This window comes from Mytilus trossulus, chromosome 10, assembly GCF_036588685.1.
Source record: "Mytilus trossulus isolate FHL-02 chromosome 10, PNRI_Mtr1.1.1.hap1, whole genome shotgun sequence".
Lineage (NCBI taxonomy): Eukaryota > Metazoa > Mollusca > Bivalvia > Mytilida > Mytilidae > Mytilus > Mytilus trossulus.
In genome coordinates, this window is record NC_086382.1 from 43,349,679 (window position 1) to 43,369,455 (window position 19,777).

At 31.2% G+C, this 19,777-nt stretch overlaps 1 protein-coding gene across 2 annotated transcripts in view; it reads left to right on the top strand.

Annotated features, from left to right (window-relative positions):
• Nucleotides 1-18,202: 18,202 nt before the first annotated feature.
• Nucleotides 18,203-19,777, top strand: part of LOC134686269 (potassium voltage-gated channel subfamily KQT member 1-like) — a 66,253-nt gene continuing 64,678 nt past the window's right edge. For both annotated transcript variants that reach the window (XM_063545939.1, XM_063545940.1), the window contains exon 1: nucleotides 18,203-19,052. In XM_063545939.1, coding sequence (XP_063402009.1) covers nucleotides 18,736-19,052 — 317 coding nt within the window. In that variant the 5' untranslated portion in view covers nucleotides 18,203-18,735. The remainder of the gene's footprint in view (nucleotides 19,053-19,777) is intronic.

Genomic DNA, 19,777 nt, shown 5'->3' on the forward strand with positions numbered 1-19,777 from the left:
ACTACAACGGTCAAAACCATAAATAAGTTTGACTGTTTTGTTAAAAAAAAACAGAGATAAATGATACCGAAGCAACATCAAAACACACAAGTTGAAAACAAACTGAAAAAGCCATGGCATAAAAACGAAAAAAGATAAAACAACAAAACAATAGTTCACAAATACCAACTTAGAAATTTAAAAACTGAAATATATGAACTTCACCGATCTCAGGTGCTCCGGAAGGGTAAACATATTCTGCTGTACTTTATGTCTTGCTCAAAATCTAACACGTTTCATGCATGTTATTCATCACACACCAATGTTTTTAAATAATATTTGTTTAGGTATTCGTCATGTGTAGAATTGTATGCTAAGTGATGTATGTTATTGTTTCAAAGGGAATGTATTAATGTTTGATACAGTGTATTGTTTTTCCATAAGAATTCAACACATTAACCTTTAAAAAAGAAAATACTGAAAATATTCGAAACATTGTGACATTGGAAGACCTTAAACCATTAATTCTCCGTAGAGAAAAAGAAGAAAGGGTATAAAACACTTGTTTGCTTAATTATTAAAGCAAATCAGTATTAAAGATGAACATGGATATGTTCTTTCCAGATTGATGAAATCGCCGAATTCGACTGTTCGACATGACTTCAAATTATTACCTTCCTTGAGCAACACGACAGCGCACTTCCATTCACCCTTGGTGATATTTATTTATTTGTCCAATCTTTAAGTTTATGAGTTTAGTTTTCTGACGCCAAAAAAATATGATTCATTGAACACTATCCCAATTTATTATCTTTTAAAATAAATACATCAGAATATAGTATTTGCGAAATATTCCTCTTTTTTTTAGGACGTAATACATGTAATAGGAATAACACATTCTAAAACTAATTCCATCATTGCTTACAAAATATATGAGACGTCACCTCAGAACATGCATATTGTACCAGCATAGATTAGAAGGGCAGATGACTCGTCTTCAGTAAGTAAACACACGTGACAGCTAGAGATCCAAAAAAAACAATGATGCGAAAACACACGTGACAGCTAGAGATCCACATATAGATTGAGTCTCCTATATACAGTGGAACCTGTCTTATCCGACACAAAAAGTGGGCTAGGGACAGAAGAAACTGTCGGATTAAGCAGGATGTCGGAATACACAGCTTTTATCTGCAAGGGTAATCATATTTGAGATCCTGAAAATGTGTTGGTTAAAGCTGGATGTATGAATACTCAGGTGTTGGATTAGACAGGTTATACTGTAATATGAAAATATAACGGAATTTGATGAGACTGTCATCATAGTGAGAGGATAATCGCTATAAAGCAAGGTTTAATCCACCATTTTCTGTATTTGAAAATGCCTGTACCAAGTCAGGAATATGACAGTTCTTGTACATTCGTTTTTTATGCGTTTTGTATTTCAATTTTGCCTTGTCATTATTGACTTTCCGAATTGAGTTCAGTATTTTTGTGATTTTACTTTTTATGCCGAGCTCTATGTCGTCCGTAATCTGAACAATAGAGTTGCAAATGAAATAAACACTACGCAGTCAAATACATTCCACCATCACCAAATTTTTTGAAAAAAAAAACAACCATCAGTTTTCTATTTTACATAAGAAAATCACAGACAAGGCTCCTGATCAGGAAAACACTACATATAGCGGGGTTATTCTATAAAGGCAACAGTATTATAAAGCTTTTTAACGTTCTAAATCTATTGAGAGAAAAAAAATCCGGGTAACAAACTTAAACCGAGGGAAACCGAGGGAAACACATCATCTATAAGAGGAAAAGAACGAAACAATATAAAAACTGTATTGCAACAAAGGACATTGCAACATAAACAAAAATGAACCTTTAGATAACAACTGCCATTTTCCTGACTTAGTACTGGATATTTTACTATTTTATTATTGTTTTTATCAGATCTCATTCCATCCTGACCCCTTGTTCACTTATACTTCTTATTTCGATAAGGGGACTAGCTAAGCTACATTAAAGAACATACAATTAAGATAAAGAAGTCAAGATAGGCACATTAACTGTTAATTGATGCATGGCCAATTACTCGATAATTAACAAAGAAATCACAAGACTAAGTAGAAATAAAACAGTATAATGTATCGTGCTTGTTACTGCTGAAAGCAAGCTCTAAATTAAAATTATGACCAGCTTATACAAATAAAACAGTATACCGTATCAACGTATGTTCGTAAATGCTGAAAGCAGTCTCTAGATTAAAATGTTGACCTAACTATTTTATGTCATTTTGTTTTTCAAATTACATGTATGTTTCTGTTAGATACGATATTTAAAAATTATTTTATGAGAACGCACTAAAGGCTAACTCAATTTTACAAATATAATTGACATTTCTTAATTGAAACTATGAAATGTAGTTGATATCATTATGAGAGCCATGTTGCAAATCAATCTCAATCTAATGAAATGGCATTAAGGTGCTTCCGGGTGAGAAATATTATCTTGTCATATTTTAATTGTCATTGCATAATAAACTGCACGAAAAACAAAAACAGTAGAAATTTGTTTGGCTTTAAAATTGCTTTTAAACCATTGTCTTTATACTAAGATGCAAGTTAATTTGTAATGCAATTGTGATGTTACTCCCGATGTCATCATTATTTTTATTAAAACTATTCTAACGTTCAGTAGGTCTCGGGGGAAAACCTAGCATACTATTTCATATGTCTATGCAAAATGTTACATCTGCGAAAAATATAGAGGTGTGATGAAAATAGTTTATCTGTTTGATTTTACTAGGGGCCAACTTATTATTACTTGTACATTTTATCAAGCTGAAACATTGTGATATGAACTCGTGTAGTTTGAGAAATGAACGTTTGTTCGTTTTCTGTTTTGTTTTGTTTGTGCTTTGCTGTGGGTATTTCTAATATTTAGAATCAGTAACGGACAGGTTGTGCTTGGCAAACCCGGAAATATTCCGATCGGTATTTTTTTAAAAAAAAAAGGGCCGTCATTCAAACGTCTGAGCAATAAGGATTATATATTCTACATACACTCATTGAAACAAAATATTTTGTATCGTACAAAGTAAATGCCAATACAAAGTATAAAATCTGATGCGCTATCAGCAATTGAATCTTAATTTCACTGTCCCACGTCAGTGGTCCTGAAAAAGACCCCTGTCATCGTTATAACTATGTCTGAGACTCATCGAACAGTTCTTCATCATCGTGATTACATTGAAACGGGCTGCCAAGTTGACCAACCAGGCCCTGAAAGCAGCCGTTGTAAAGTACAACTACAAGTACAAGGTATGTGCAAAGACAGCTACACGTCCCACACATTGCTGAAGTATAATGAAAGATATATAAGAAACGGTTCATCTTTCATTATCCAGGGGTAAACTCCAGTACGATACCAATACGTCACTACAACAAGTACGTGACAGAGGTACTGTCCTTCACATATTTATATTTAGAAATTAATGAACAGCATTATTCTGATGTGCGTAATATTTCTTTCTTGTTAAAGTTTTTCATATAGAAAGGGGATTTCACTGGCGTTCTTAATTAGTATACAGTATATTACAGACATTTATTCTTGTTTAAGCTTCTTTCTGAAGTTAGGTGTGTTGTAGACAATATTGTCCAAAAATCTCCAAAAAAAATGTATGTAAACAAAGCAACGGGTACACGAAATTAACTTCAGTATATGTCCGGCAATCAATTCAATGCAGCTTTAACTGAACTTCCACATGACTTTTAACAACTGTCAATCAACAAACACGTAAAGCCGCTAGTTTTCTCGGGGCATTTTATAGCTGACTATACGGTATGGGTTTTGCTAATTGCTGAAGGCCGTACGGTGACCTATAGTTGTAAATTTTTGTGTCACTCTGGTCTCTTCTGGAGAGTGCTTTCATTGGCAACCATACCATATCTCCCCTTTTTTTTTTATTTACGCCGGAGAAAACCATCTTAAAAGACTGGTCACAACATATTTTGTTAAAATCCAATTCAATAAATTTACGGGAGATATGGAATTCAATTCAATCCATTTAAATATGTAAGTTAGTATGCACTCATATAATTAACTTTTTTATGTTTTAGCAATTATTCAGATCAATTGTCATGTAGCAATTTTCAAAACCTTTTTTAAAGTCTTTACAGCTTCACAAATTTGAACCATATCTCAAATTACAAATTAAGTTTTAAATCTCGTATATAAAACTTTGCATTAATGTTTGAAATTTTAATCCCTCTAGGCTTTCGTAATTTCTCTAATTTCAATTGAAATATTGATAACCTTTCTTTTACGTAATAAAACAAGTGCCACAAACGGTTCTAGAAGGAAAATAACCATTGTTTATTTGGTTTCAAAGAATTAAATTCTTAAAAAATCTAGAGGCAACTTTTTTCATGAACTAAACATATTGTGTCTTTTATCTATAGAAGCCGTAGCGGTAAATGAATACGTACACTAAAAAGGTTTCGAAAATATATGGGAAAATGTTGGAAATCTTAGTAGTCATGCATATTTATTCCTTACGCTTTTATGATATGTTTGGGTAAGACATGTCATTGACCGCTTAAAACAAATCCTATAGTTTCCATGAAAGGTCTTGGCATGACAATTACGAATTTTAGTGGTTTCAGGGTGTTGATATTAGTACTTTGCAACATATCTAACCATATAGGACTTGCTGTGTGCATGATCGATGCTCCGGGTCAATACAATGGTGCACTAGAACATTTTGTTTAACGTAGAATTTAAGATAATTTCTTTTTGGGCTTCTGCATAGAATATTGGCTAATGAATAAATGACAATAGAAGAAGAAAAGCGATCTTAGAGAAGTTTTCAAGATATCTTACAATTAATGACACGAGGGTTCGAAAAGCAAGGCAGACATAATTCTAAATTTTCAAAAGCATCTGGAGACCTGCGAGACGACTTAATTTGCTTAAAATTGGTATGGACGAATACTGTTACATGTAATGCAGGGCAAGCTCATGTTGATTTGTCACATACATATGTTTTAATGGCATATTTGTCCAATTTCTGTATAGTACCTTCGATATTCGTTCTCTTAGATACATGAAATTAACTGAAACTCGAAAATCAATACATTTTATAAAAAAATCAACATGAGCTTGCCCTGCATTACATGTAACAGTATTCGTCCATACCAATTCTAAACAATTTAAGTCGTCTTGCAGGCCTCCAGATTTTTTTGAAAATTTAGTGTTCACCCCTAGAACTGGTTTGGCCACAACATAACAATTTCAAGTTTATTTACAATTTATGCAGTGTGTATATGTTAAGTATGTTTAAATGAACATATGTTTTCATAGTTTATGACTTTATTCATTATAGGTTGAAAAAAACAGGCAAAGTTTAGATGTTTATGAAGTCTCCTATATTTTGACTTTAGTGGAACCTTAATTCTCAAAAGATTATGAAATAAACAAGGTCTGTGTTTTTCACATTTGAGAACTTTGACATTCCTTCATAAGAAATGCAACACAGTGTCATTTTAATACTTCTTTATGTTGTATTTGGGAAGACCATTTACATTTGCAAATAATTATAACTCTTTATTTGAGCTTCTTCCAAGGACGTTTAAACATTTCAAAGTTTTTTTGCCGAATATTTTACAGTGGCTTCTTATATAATCTATGAAAATGTTATTATTTCCCAGATTTTCCCCACTAGCAACAGTTATTGTAAGAGTGATAAAAATTATAAATAATCAGAATGAACATATAATTCGTGATCTCCAGTTGTAGATTTAGATATTACGTCTGAGAGTGATTTATTTTGGCTTTTATAAATGTTGTTATTCCTCTTTTAATACAGATTTAATTGATTTATTAGTAAAACATTTTTGATTCATATTCTTCAAATGATTAAAGTTCTAAAATCAAAAGAATAAAACAAAACATTTAGTTAAACAAGTTCGAAATTAACTTAAATAATTATCCACCAACCAATATAAGACAGCAAAAAATCCAGTTGACCTTTAATTACAAGCTACCAACAACTCCTGACATTAACGTGAACTCGTGTTTTTACCACGAAAACTAGTAATTAACTAGTACTGTTACAACCAATCCGTCTCAATGAGTTAGTCCCAATAATATAATTTTGATAAAAATTCAAATCAAGACTTTACAGTGTAGTTTGTATATCTTTAATAAGAGAGTCACACACAAGCAATTGAAAATTGTTATTTATTTGTTCTAGTTTTTCGTTAAACGTAAACGATTTGTTTGAATAACGTACACATTGAAGTCCCTTTTCCTTTTCAGAAGGAATTCACACATTAATCATGCTTTAAGTCGAGACTTTCATTGTAGGAAATTCACTTAAATCCTTTTAATAGATATATATAAGTTAGTATGAAACTCATATAAAAAAGAAGATATGGTATGATTGCCAATGAGACAACTATCCACAAAACCTTATTTACACTTACTTTTTTTCAGATCAATTATCATGTCGTATTTTTAAAAAATATGTACTTAGTCTTTACTGCTTCACAAATTAAAACCAAATCTCAAATTACAAATTAATTTTTGTATCTCGAATATCAAACTATGCATTAACTTTTGAATTTTTAATCCCTCTAGGCCTTCGTAATTTCTCTAATTTCAATCGCAATATTGATAACAGTACGTTGACGTAATAAAACACGTGCGACAAAATGTTCTAGAAATGATAATTATAATATTTCAAAGTGTTAAATTCTTAACAAACAAGATGCAACTGTTTTTGTGAACTTAAACATAATTTCCCTTTTTTCATAGAAGCCGTAGTGATAAATAAACATCAATTTATCGTACATTACAAAAGTTTCGAAAATATATGGGAAAGAGAAGGAAATCTTAAAAAATTTTTATGATTTTTGGGGTGATGTCATTGACCATTAGAACAACGCCTATCCATGTAGTCTCTCGAAAGGTCATGTCATGACGATTAAGGATTTATATGGTCAAATGAGTACACTACAATAAATGTTATATTTAGTGTAGTGATACGTAGTAAGTACGGAACGGATATGAGCTCTGCGCCGGAGATTGATTACAAGCATGGTACCTTCGACACTACTTGCACTCTCGAAAAGCATGGTAGACATACATTTTTAATTCTTAATATGCATAATTCTAAAATTGAGATTTTAACAATGTTTTAGACAATTAACAATTAATAATATGTACGGGGGACACCACACAACCCCGTGGACAACATTTATGATACATTGGAAAATTGTCCTATGATAATTAGTAAAAATAATGTATGTGGTGCAATTTTTTTTTAGATAATTTGCAATTAATGAGATTGTAATTGCCAAGTATAAACCAGAACCATGTAGACATACTCATGTTGTACGCGGGATTTAAGGGTGGTATCTGAACGATTTCTAAAATAAATAACAAAAAGTAAAATCACAAAAATACCGAACTCCGAGGAAAATTCAAAACGGAGATTCCTAATCATGCTACGATTAAGTACAACAAAGCAAATGTTGAGCAATGACTATGCTTCTTTTGTGGTGTCATAGTTTTTGATAACGGTACGTTTATTTCTTCACACTTTAATGAAACCAAAACTTTTAAAAATGACAAGAATTTTGTTTTTTACTTCAATTTTGTATATGTTTGTTTTATATTTTGATTGGACACAACTGATTTTTCTACTCTCCTTTTAAACTTTTTAAAAAAAAAACAAGGTCTGTAGATTTCACATTTGAGAACTTTAACGTTTCGTCATTTGAAATGTCACAAATTAAACAGTGATAGTTTTAAAGGTTGACAATGCAGACGTGCAAGGGACATTTTATGCATTCATATTTTTTACTTTAAAATTCCGTAAAAAGCTGCAAATAATACTAGATCTATATTTGAACTTCTGCCATAAGAAGTGAAAGACATTTAAAAAGTTTTGCCGAATTTCCAATATTTTACAGTTGTTTCCTATACAGTCTATAGAAATGTTATCATTTCCTAGACATTCCCTACTAGCAATATTTATTGTAAAAGTGATATAAATAGTCGGAATGGACATATAATCCGTTATCTTCAGTTGAAGATTTAGACATTACGTCTGGGTGTGATTTAGCTTGGCTTTTATAAATGTTGTAATTCCTCTTTTAATACAGATTTAATTGATTTATTAGAAAATCATTTTTGATATATTTTCTTCACGTTGTTTTTAATACTGAAGATATAAAAGTAATCTGGTTTTATAAAAGGTTTTCCTCGTCCATTATCAAGTCACAATCATCTTTTTTCTTGTCAATAACATTTTTGTATTAAAAGAAATTAAGACAGAGAGACGAAAAGATACCAGATGGAAATTTAAACTAATAACGCCATTGCTAGATAGAAAAAGGCAAACAGACAAACAATATTACACAAAACATAACATAGAAAACTGAAGAGTGAACAACACGAACACCACTACAAACCGGGATAATAAAATGTATAACTTAGGTGCTGTCACGTTACATACAAATTACATACACGAGAAAAAGTAATCCTGACACAATCGTACATATTCATCTTTCTGTGTTTGTATCCATCTATCTTATCTATTTTAAAAGTGAGTTTAGTGTCAATACTTCATTTGGCTAGATTATATTCTTTGATCTTCTCAATATATGAATTTAATGACCGAAAATTAGCGTTAAATTTGAACTTAGTAATGAAAACTTGCGAACAATCAATTATAGCTTACCGAGTTGTAAATGTATTCATTATAAAAAAAAGCAAGGTGCATTCGACTTACCGTTCCATGGTAAGAAACCATTACTAGTTTTCACCATTTGCTTTTATTATACTTTTTAAGAGGAGGCGAACATGCGAATTGTTTTGTTAAACTTTTAATTATATCTATCATATTGTTTCAAAGGTTTAAATACAGGGAACTTACGAGGATTCATCTTGAAACTATATGCCTTGGCATATCCCCTTAATATCAACTCCTGTGAGGGAGATGTAAATTTTTATTTCAAAACTGTATTCAATCAAAATGTCTTCAGTACTAGCAAGATATGCTCTGACGCTTATGACTTCGATGGAAACCATTTGATGAATTCTTTATTCACGTATACCGTAATGTGCAATTGAAATTAAGAGATGACAGGTTTTTTCTATAAAACCTTTGTTCAATCACGCATCTCTCTCGCTTCCATAGTACACATTATATAATGGAATGTCTTGTTTATATCGGGAAAAAACTGAAATAACATGGAATTGATCGACCAGTAGTGTCAATAATATATAGTTCCATTAAAAAAGACTGGCTATACAACATACACGTTTACTGTAATATAAAGTATGCAAAATGATTGATCAAATTGAACTTCCAACAAGAACATTTTTTAAAAAGGCGAAAAATGCAAATACTTGAATGTCTATTGTGTGTAAAACATTGTTTATCATATAAAACTTCCAAGAAGAATTCGAACATGAACACCTCACGAATATTGCGTATACCGGTTTGTTTTCCATTTTAAAAACTTGAATTTTTTAATTCCCTATTTCTATTTTCAATTTCATTGTATCAAAGATGATTTGCTTATAATAGTTTTTCCTGTTATCTACACGAAACTTACTATTCCCGAGTGCATGTCCTTATCAGGTTTTATATGAAATATATCGTTATTTTATTTATATAATAACCATGAGAAATCAATATTTTAAAAGATTATGTAAGCTAGATAAATCATGTAGAAATTTATAATGGAATATTCTTCAAAATATAATTGGTAGTATTACATTTATCCATTAGCCTATTATGTAATATGAAACTATTTTTACATGTTTTTTGTACAAGGTCGTTCATTCCATGTTATAACACAATCCAAATGTCAAATTTTTCCTTTTATAATTTATTTTTTATTTTTGCAATAATAGATGTTTCTGCTTTTTTGATTTACAATAAATGGTGTTCTGTCAGACAGGGGATTAAGAATTATATGTAGATGTTCAAGCTTCAATAACTCTATTAGGTAATCACTAATCTAACAACTTGAAGTAAGTGATATGTCTCTGACACAAACGATTTGTTATTTCTTTCCTTTCCTTCTAAATAATGAACATTTAAATTACATAATTTAGTATTTGTACATACTTTGTATATATGCGGTTATTGGTACATAAAGCATGTGTTTTAGTGTCAAAAGTTTTAATAGTGTGTCTACAAGACGTTTGAAACAATCTAGCCTGTCGGTTTGGGTTTTTTTCTTCTTTTTTTTTTATTTCTTAGAACATAACACATTCATATGGCTGATAAATTTACAGGATATTCCCATTTGACTGTTTGATACAGCTAGCTGCTGATGAATTGCTGTAGATGTTGATAGGCTGCTGGCCACCGAGGCTTATATCATCACCTAAACTGTCCGTGATTCTGTACTTGTATCCTTTTTTAAATTCTCAGTCAATACAATTGGAAATTGTTGAGAAATTATCGTTCCAATTCATACAGGCACAGTTTATCTAAAATTGATTTGGGTACTAGTATTCTTTAAAGATTAATTATTGGTTATCTTGCTCCTTAAAAGTCTTTAATTAATAAACTTGACTGGCTTTGAATGTTCGATGTTTGAGATAAATTTAGAATTTTCACACATACCACTTTCAATTTTTTATTTATTATTTAAAAGACCATGTCTGCTTACGTGAAGGCCTGTCACAAACTCTTCGTACATTATTATGAAATCAGCAAATAAAACAATATTTTTTCTTTTTAAGGTCATCAAGCAATCGATACTGCAAATGTCTGCATTTTTGCCTAGCAGAAAGTCACATTGTACCCAGAAAATTTGCATTGGTTCTCTGGTGTTTAAACTGCTTACTAATCTACCGTGACTAATAATTGTATATATAAATTAAAGCCGTCAATCTGAGCAGACGCTACCCTTTTGTTTCGAAATAGGCCTTTTCGTCGTTGTGATATATCACTGTGATACTTAAAAAGTTTTGTTTTATATGTTACTAGTACTAGCACTTGATGGTGTCTATTTAGCTAGAGAATAAGATTTTTTTTCCTATTTAATGTTTCTTACTTATATCATTTTGTTTTTCACTGGACAAAATAAGGTGTACTTTTTTTATTTACAAACCTAGTATGTATATACGTATAATTATTTCCTTAAGTGTCTGTTTCTCATCATAAAGCAAAAACTTACATAATAAAATATCGAATTCACTCGTTGTTTCAAATGTTTATAAAATGTATTGTTTCATAGCCTGTGCTTCATTAATGTATGTTTTCTGTACTTTTATTTGAATATTAATTATAAGAAGTAACTTGAAGAAATATGATACTTTATATTGTTTGTTTTCTAACAAATGTCAGCATACATCTAGAAGGCATCTAAAAATAACAGTAAATTCTCGTTATTCAAAGAAATTAGAAGTAGAAATATGTACTTTTAGATTAAATCCAATGTTGTTATGCCAAAAACTGAACTGTAGAATTACCGAATCATATCACACTTCCTGTGTTAGATGATATGTACATAAAATAATACAAAAATATGAATAAATTCCCTAGAATTATTTTAATCTCATGATAAAAATTTAAAACGTTGATGATTCTATTAAAACAGTTATTCTTAAATCTGCCAAATTCGAGAGTTGACTTCTTTCGAATACATTGCATTTTCGTTTCGGTAAATAGAACAACATTCGAGCGTTTAGGTTTATGGATACTTCTGTTGAGCGGGCGGTAAAACAATATGATGCTATATTGCACGAATTATTCGGCATAGTCATTTCTTTTAATTGATAATCGGAATCGCTGTCATTTGAAATTGTGAATGAAAAACTACATGTACAGAACAAACTTTTTTCTAGTTAATCTCGCATTATGAAGATTCTAAAGACGCTTGATAATCATAACAGTGCAGTGTCACATGCAATCCCCTTTATTTTGGAAAAACTGTTTTGTAAACGCGCAAAAAAAACCCAACTTTTCCGGTAAAGGACATAACTCAAAAGTGGTCTTTTGGATAACCACTGACGAAAGATAGACGAATGTGCATATGGCGAGTTAAACTACCTTCAGTGCATTGTATTTTGTATCTTTTGCCTGTATTCGGATCCACTTCCCTTCCAGAGTATCTAAGATAAGCCCTTGCATATTGGTTTGGGATTGTGATCCTCAGTATATTCTTCATACTTTTTTCGGTCTTTTAATCGTATTTTGATTCGAGCGTCACTGATGAGTCTTTTGTAGTCTAAACGCGCGTCTGGCGTAATATAAAATTTTAATCCTGGTATCTACGATGAGTTTATTTGTCATATTTCGTTTTGAGCTATGGCGTACATCAGTTGCTATCTTTCTCCTCCCTTTTGCAATATCTATTTGACACAGACTAAAGACTACTGTTATTTTATATATTATATATCACTATAAAAGCCATTAATGATGACAAATAAAGAAATCATATCTTACGAGCACGTATTCCTTACAGAGACTTTGATGTATTTGTTTGATAAAGATAACATGAAACACCCAGTAGCTTCATCAAACCTGTATACTTTCATTTATAGAATGATATTAAAAATTCTAAAATACTTTGCATTGTATCTGTGCAACTATTGTGATGATTTATTTATTGAATTAGCACTAGGTATTTTTATAGTTTGTATATTTTTTTAGTACATAGATAAGACCATTTTAACCAGCTGAATCGTAAAGTAATCTGATAAAACTATGTGCACATGCACCAGGATAAGAGACGCGTTGAAAAGAAGTGTTTACTTGTATCAAGATATCAGAACTATTGTAATAACGCATGGTATCAGGTGTTTTATCTTCTAAATTGATGACAGTTGTAAACCCTCAAGGGGTGATGATACCTGTATCAATTTACCAAAGCCAAACATGTTTAATATGCTGCGATCGAACAATATGTTTGTATAATCGACATACTGTTGTAACGTATCGCCCAAAGACTGAAATAGATTAAAAAGACACAAGCTGTAAAAGTGCATGTATATACTTCAATTATTGTACAGATTCAAAAGAATAAATATATACTTCTCGCTTAATCTTTTCCTTTAAATCTAACACATTGATTTATGTAAAAAGAATTCTTAAAACGAGACAAAATAATGCACCCTCACTCAAGTCTGAAGTGAATGCATTATAACAAAATCAATGAATATCTTTTTTTGAGATATGATTGTGTCTGTGCGACACAAATGTTGCCCCCGCATATGAAAAGTGTTATTTTGTAATACACAATGTTGTGCATGAGAGCACATATTTCCATGATCCCCTGTAAGAGGAGTTTTCCAGAAATGCTCTGAACCTCTTATACTCGAAAATATTCCAAACATAACAAAGTTAAACTTTCTCCCAAAAGAACAATTATCAATAAAACAAAAAACTGACGCATACCCTTGATATATGTACAAACATCCAACAAAGTGAAAACTTCCAAACATTCAAAATGTAGGGGGAGTTATTTGGAATAAATGTGCACTTCACTTGTACACCCCAATATATGAACAAACAGCCAGCAAAGCGAACCCTTACTACTCTTGAACTTTTATGAGTTATATGGAATAGCTACACGTATATACCCTACGCTGCGGTGGCATAAACGTTAACCTTTAATTTCAAACGTTAGTGACAAACCTTTAGTAGCATCAAAGTATTAAGAAATGATGCACAATATAATTAACAGTTTATAATCTGTTGTTCCTGACATCGGCCAAGTGGAAGTTAATCAAAGTCAAGCACATATAATTAACTGTATTCATTTAGCGTTATCTAGGTTGAACGTAATCGCGTTTTGCAAATACTAAAGTTTGAAAGGTCAATACTCAAAGATCACTGTACTCAAAGTAGAAAGATTAATCAACATTAATCTTTTGTCTGACCGATGATTTAGAGCCTAATTAATTTTTAAACATAATGAAAAAAGGACACGAACCCAACATGGCAATTAAACAACAGAAGTCGTATAAAACTAAAAAGCTATATGATAAAAGAGAAAAGCGACGACTGTTAAAAAATAGGGGTCCACAGAACAATGGAAACTTTAAATTTAAGCTTCACACAGTTAAGAAATTTCCAGCTTAAGAACTTGTCGGTTTAATAGTGATTGTCAAAGTTTCAGAAACCCGTAATGTGCGTTACAGGCCACATGTACTTACTTAAATGTTATTGTCAGAGATACATAATTATGACGTATATATTTAATCTCGTTCAATTAAATGAAAGCTACTCGTTAAAAGTGTGTGAGGCTGAAACGTGAATAAGTTATATGTTTACAGAACTTTTATATATGTATATGGTATGAATACTAAAAATTACACCATAATAGCATAAGTACGCCCTTCATTCTGTCATCTGCCCCATCCTAACCACGGGGAGATGGAAGGGAGATTTCTCCCCAATTAAATTTATTGTAAAGGTTATAAACTATGTACATCACACGTTAAATAGTCTTTTTTATAATTAGTTAAAGACTGATGCCAAAAGAGTTATTATTTTCATATTTACAAAACTAGTTCAGTATCAGAATGCAACACTTTTGGTGAACTGCACCATTGTTATATCTTCCTATTTCTTACCAATTTCATTTTTCTCTTTTTATGTTTTCTTACAAAGTTTATTTTTCTCTTTTTATGTTTTCTTTCGGTCTCTGGCATATCGAGATATCTGTTTTTACACAAGTTAATGACCTGATATTTTTTATGACATCCATCCAGTGCTGTTAGAAAAACTGTTTATTGTAAAAATACGATTCAGGACAATTGTAAGCTCATTTAGAGTAGTCTCCGTTGAAAACCATTTACCTTGCTATGTTGAGTTACATAAGTAACGGCAATAATCTAAAAATGTATCAGATCTAGCCTATTCAAATTTAACTTCAGCTGATGAAAAAATAAAAATTGGCGTAAATGAAAAAATCATTGTGGCGCAAATGAAAAAACTAATATGATAAACTCATAATTAGCTTAAATGTCATACGCACCTTTGGAGAGCATGGACAACGTAAAATTATTAAACAATAATGACATTATACTATTTACGCATGATACCAAATGATGTATAAATAAATAAACTCATCATAGATACCAGGACCAGTATTTCAAAAAATTCTGAATTTTGTAAGCAGTTAATTTATAAATATAACAATATCAATGATAAGTCATATCAGCACAAAGAATGCTGACTACTGGGCTTGTGATACCCTCGGGGAAAACAAATCTCCACCAGCAGTGGCATACCATACAGATAAGGAATGACCGTTGAAATTTACAAATTTATTTAAATGGGCAATTAGTAATGGGAATATTACCTGCAAATTCGATTTAAATGTGTACACTGAAAATTCTCATATATGAGAGTTGTCTCATTGGCACTCACACCACATCTTCCTATATCTATGTATGGATCTACATGCAAAAAAAATATAGATCTACCGATAAGGCCATAAACTTTTGGGACTTTGTATTCCAGTACCTTTTAACTTGATCAAGTGATAGTAAAACAACCATTTCAAATATCAGTTTTCTATACACCGCACATATCCATACTCATATATAATTATGATACGTGAACATGTGTACAGCAAATTATGCTATTAATGCTTAAAGATATTTCATTGAGTGAAAATTGCAAGCTTTAATATCAACAGTTGGCAAATTATAAGGCGATAACAAAAGTGAATTTATTTTTATACATTTAATTGGGCATATAACATTGACCTGCTTTTTTTATTGAAATTGTCTTAATTTGCATGGAGCAGTTTGTTTAATCACAGTTATCGGCAAAATATTTTAAAATCAAAAGACCAACACCACCCGTTCTAGATGTTTACCTATAGTTAATAATTAATCGCGGCATCAGGTGTTGCATAAGATAAATCAATTCTCAATTACGTTTGCGGCAGATATAAATTGATGGATAAATGTATTCTTAAATGGTACAATAAATGTCCGAATATGACAAAGATGTCGCACTTGAAGATGCATGGAAAGCAATGCACACTAAAAGGATTGATATATTTTAGTGGACACGGTTTTTTATTATCGATTATTGAAAACATATTGAAGGCCGTACCTTGTATAATGCTTTACTTTATATTAAAATTGTTATTTGGATGGAGAGTTGTATCACTGGCACGCATCCATACCACATCTTTCTATATCTATATAAGACACAAAAATCATGCTGATACAGCATATTTATGCACATTTACTTGGTAAGGGGTTTGGTTGAACTCAGATTTTCTGGCTCATCAAGCTGTTCTGCTAATGTAGCGCGTCTGAATACTCCTGTTCAAACCTATTGATAGAAAACATAGATAAGGCAATACACTAGGAGATATATGATACGGCCTCTAATAGTGAGCAATTCCCATAACAAGCTATAGAAGTCCCTGTATTTTTTATAAAATTAAACGAGAAAAATTAACGGCCAGATATATGCAAAAACCAATAAATAGAAAACAAATAGATCTACAGCAAAAAACGCCAACCATTGAATTACGGGACAGGCACATACAGAATGGGACAAACTGGGACCATTGGGGACAGCTGTGTAACAGCACAACATAAGGTAGCAATAAACAGTTAGGAAAAAATACTAAAATTTGCCCTTATGAATTTTACCATTCCCTTTTCATTGCTTTCTTGCAATATCAAGCTTACTGTTTGTGTCATATATGGGCATATGTATGTAATCAGAATCTTCCATAGATTTTATTTCCAGTATATAAAATGGTAAAATATAATTTCTTTTTGGTGTATCCATGGCAGCAATCTGCATTTATTTGTTATAAAATATTGCAAACAGGGGGGGAAAGATGTCACATATTTCCCCAAAATTTTACTAAAAGTAGAATTTCAATTGCTTGAAGTAATACCTTTTCTGAAACGGTGTACATATATCATTCAGCAAATCCAATGAAAATCATATGTCTTTCATCTCATTTTTTTGTAAAATTGCATCAAAAACTTCGTGTAGAAAAAGAGTATTTGTAAACAGTACATTAATTTCTGGACCGATGGCCGGTCTAGCTATGAAAATACGGACTGTCAAACAGAAAACAGCCAATAAACATGTAAAAAATAATCTTGATGCTCTTATAAACCACCTTTGAAGGCAAAATTAGCACTCAGCTGTCTAAAAATGAATTTTATTTCACAATAACTTTCCTATTTGAAAAATCCACAGGGGCCATAATGCGAAACTAAACTCCTAACTGTGTATTGCTACCTAAGAACTACAAAAATCAGAAGAAACGTGCCTTTTTCATCAGATCGATACAAAGCAGGAAAACAATAATTCCTAAAAGCACTAAATTATAAAAGACAGATATCAGAGTACTCGAAGTTACTGAAAGCTATTTCTAAACTAAAGCTTAAAAAGACAACGACAAACAAACAACAGTGCACAAAACAACACAAATAATCAAAATCTGAGTAAAACGAGCTCAACTTTATGAATTTACATGAAACCATAACTATTGATCTTATAAACCATGTCAGTACCGAAGCGCTGAAGAAAACTTTAAACATTTAACCTAGTTAATGTCAATGTAAACATGACATATGAGACCAAAGAAAAAATCTCTATAATAGCTGTATACTTGGGTTCTAATAAACAATAACTGATACGATAACATTTAATCAACGTATCTGATATTATCGGCTAACTCCCTTGTTAACCAAATCTAGATATCGATCTATGATCAATTATCTTAAATTTAAACAATTAAATTCCAACTATACTCATAATTCGTTTGAAGACATATTTGACCATTTATTCAGCTAAAAATGTTGATTGAAAACCGACCCGAGGATAACGATGTATGATTTACGCTACCTGATATAATGGAAATAATTCTGATCGAACATTTAATTGTCACATGGGAATTAGGAATTTAATTAAAATGACGCGGTTTTGTGAAATTTTCTTCATTTTTACAGGAGATAAATTGGAAATCGCGGCATTAGTATCATATTTCCCATGTGATAGATACCTGCTCATCTAGATTATACAATTTACAAATGATTTTACAACGGTTTATCTAATGGCATCGGAATAAAATTGCAGGCAGCTGGAGAAATTGATTTTCCTAAGTAAACATTGTTGGATAAAACTAAATGGTATAAATATATATGTATATAATACCTTAATAGAGCAGCAATCGCACATTGTCGTTAATTTGTTTAAAGTGTAGTTCTCTGTTACATTTTTTGCTGTATGTTATTATGTTTATCATTTTGTATTTCGTGTTTGTGTCAACATAGAATTGGAATCCAGAAAGTATATTGAAGCAATAAAACAATGATGTAATGTTACAAATTCACAGACTGTCAATCATGAAGTTCAAACCTTTTTCCTATTCTTCCGAGTGAATACCTTTTTTTCCGTTTTGAAAAATACTCCTGATTAAAAATTTTGTGATCCTGATTAATTAGCGATGTATAGCTGATGGCAATTTTATAGATGAGATTTGATGACTTGTACAAACACTCTGCCATTAATATCCAGTGCTTTCAAAGATACAGTCAACAATAATCTAGAGTCTGGGAGTAGAAAATGGTGTGACACAGCATAGGATCAGTGTCAACACAATCAAAATGTCAACACAATGAAAATAAAGGATTTAATTAATTGCTAAAATCAACAAGTATGGTTTATCTGGTCAAGTTCCGAGAGGAATTATAAATTCATGCGTGGATTTAATTGTCAATATTTTAACAATGGATAATATCGATGATGAATCGAAGAGGTACTTTGCATCAAAAACAGAAATGAAAGGAAACTATCGCACAAACACAAGAACTTCTCTTCTAGGAAAAGGAATAGCAAACACGTTAAGAGTTCAAGAATATGAAGAGTCCGAATTTAACGAAAATAGTTATGGAAGTAGCGGAGAAACTAAACCATGCCTGGAAAAAGAGAACAAGATAAATTTCCCATTGTATAGAAGGCATCCAAAAACTTCAGTTCAAGCTCAAGTGTATAATTTTCTAGAAAGACCGACGGGTTGGAAATGTTTCATATATCACTTTACAGTGTAAGTACTGATATTTTTCTTCTAAATGTGTTACAAATGATATATTATATGTATTTGGATCCTCCCAAATGTCTTATTTGTCCTTATTTTGCAATTTACTTAAAGCCCAGTAAACAACACTTCTGTGTTGACATGAATTATCATTGATATGGTCATGATCATAAATTAACTGTTTACAAAACTTTACATTTTTGAAATACTAAGGCTTTTCTACCTCAGGAATATATTAATTTAGCTGTATTTAGCAAAACATTTAGGAATTTGGTTCTCAATGCTTTTCAACTTCGTTTTAATTTGGCCTTTTAACTTTTTTTTATTCGAGCGTCACTGGTGATTTTTTTGTAGACGAGACGCGCAACTGGCGTAAATACAAAATTTCAATCCAGGTATATATATATATGATGAGTTTACTTATACCACCTTCTATTGTGTTTTGATTCATTGTCCATATAACCCTATAAAGTATGTTATTTTTCGGTTTGATAAGATCTTCAACGCCTATATAAGTTGGTTTTTTTTCAAACATTTAGCCCTGAACATTAATGAAGAAAAATCCATTGCCAAAATGTGCTTCTTTTGTATTTGTAACCTTCGATAATTCTTATCTCATTTCAATCATTACCGAAGCAATGTTGGTATGCGATATAGTCGTTATGTAGTCTTAGTATTTCAATTCCCTTTCTCATATAATTTTTGTTTACCTATATATTGTATATAACTTTGTT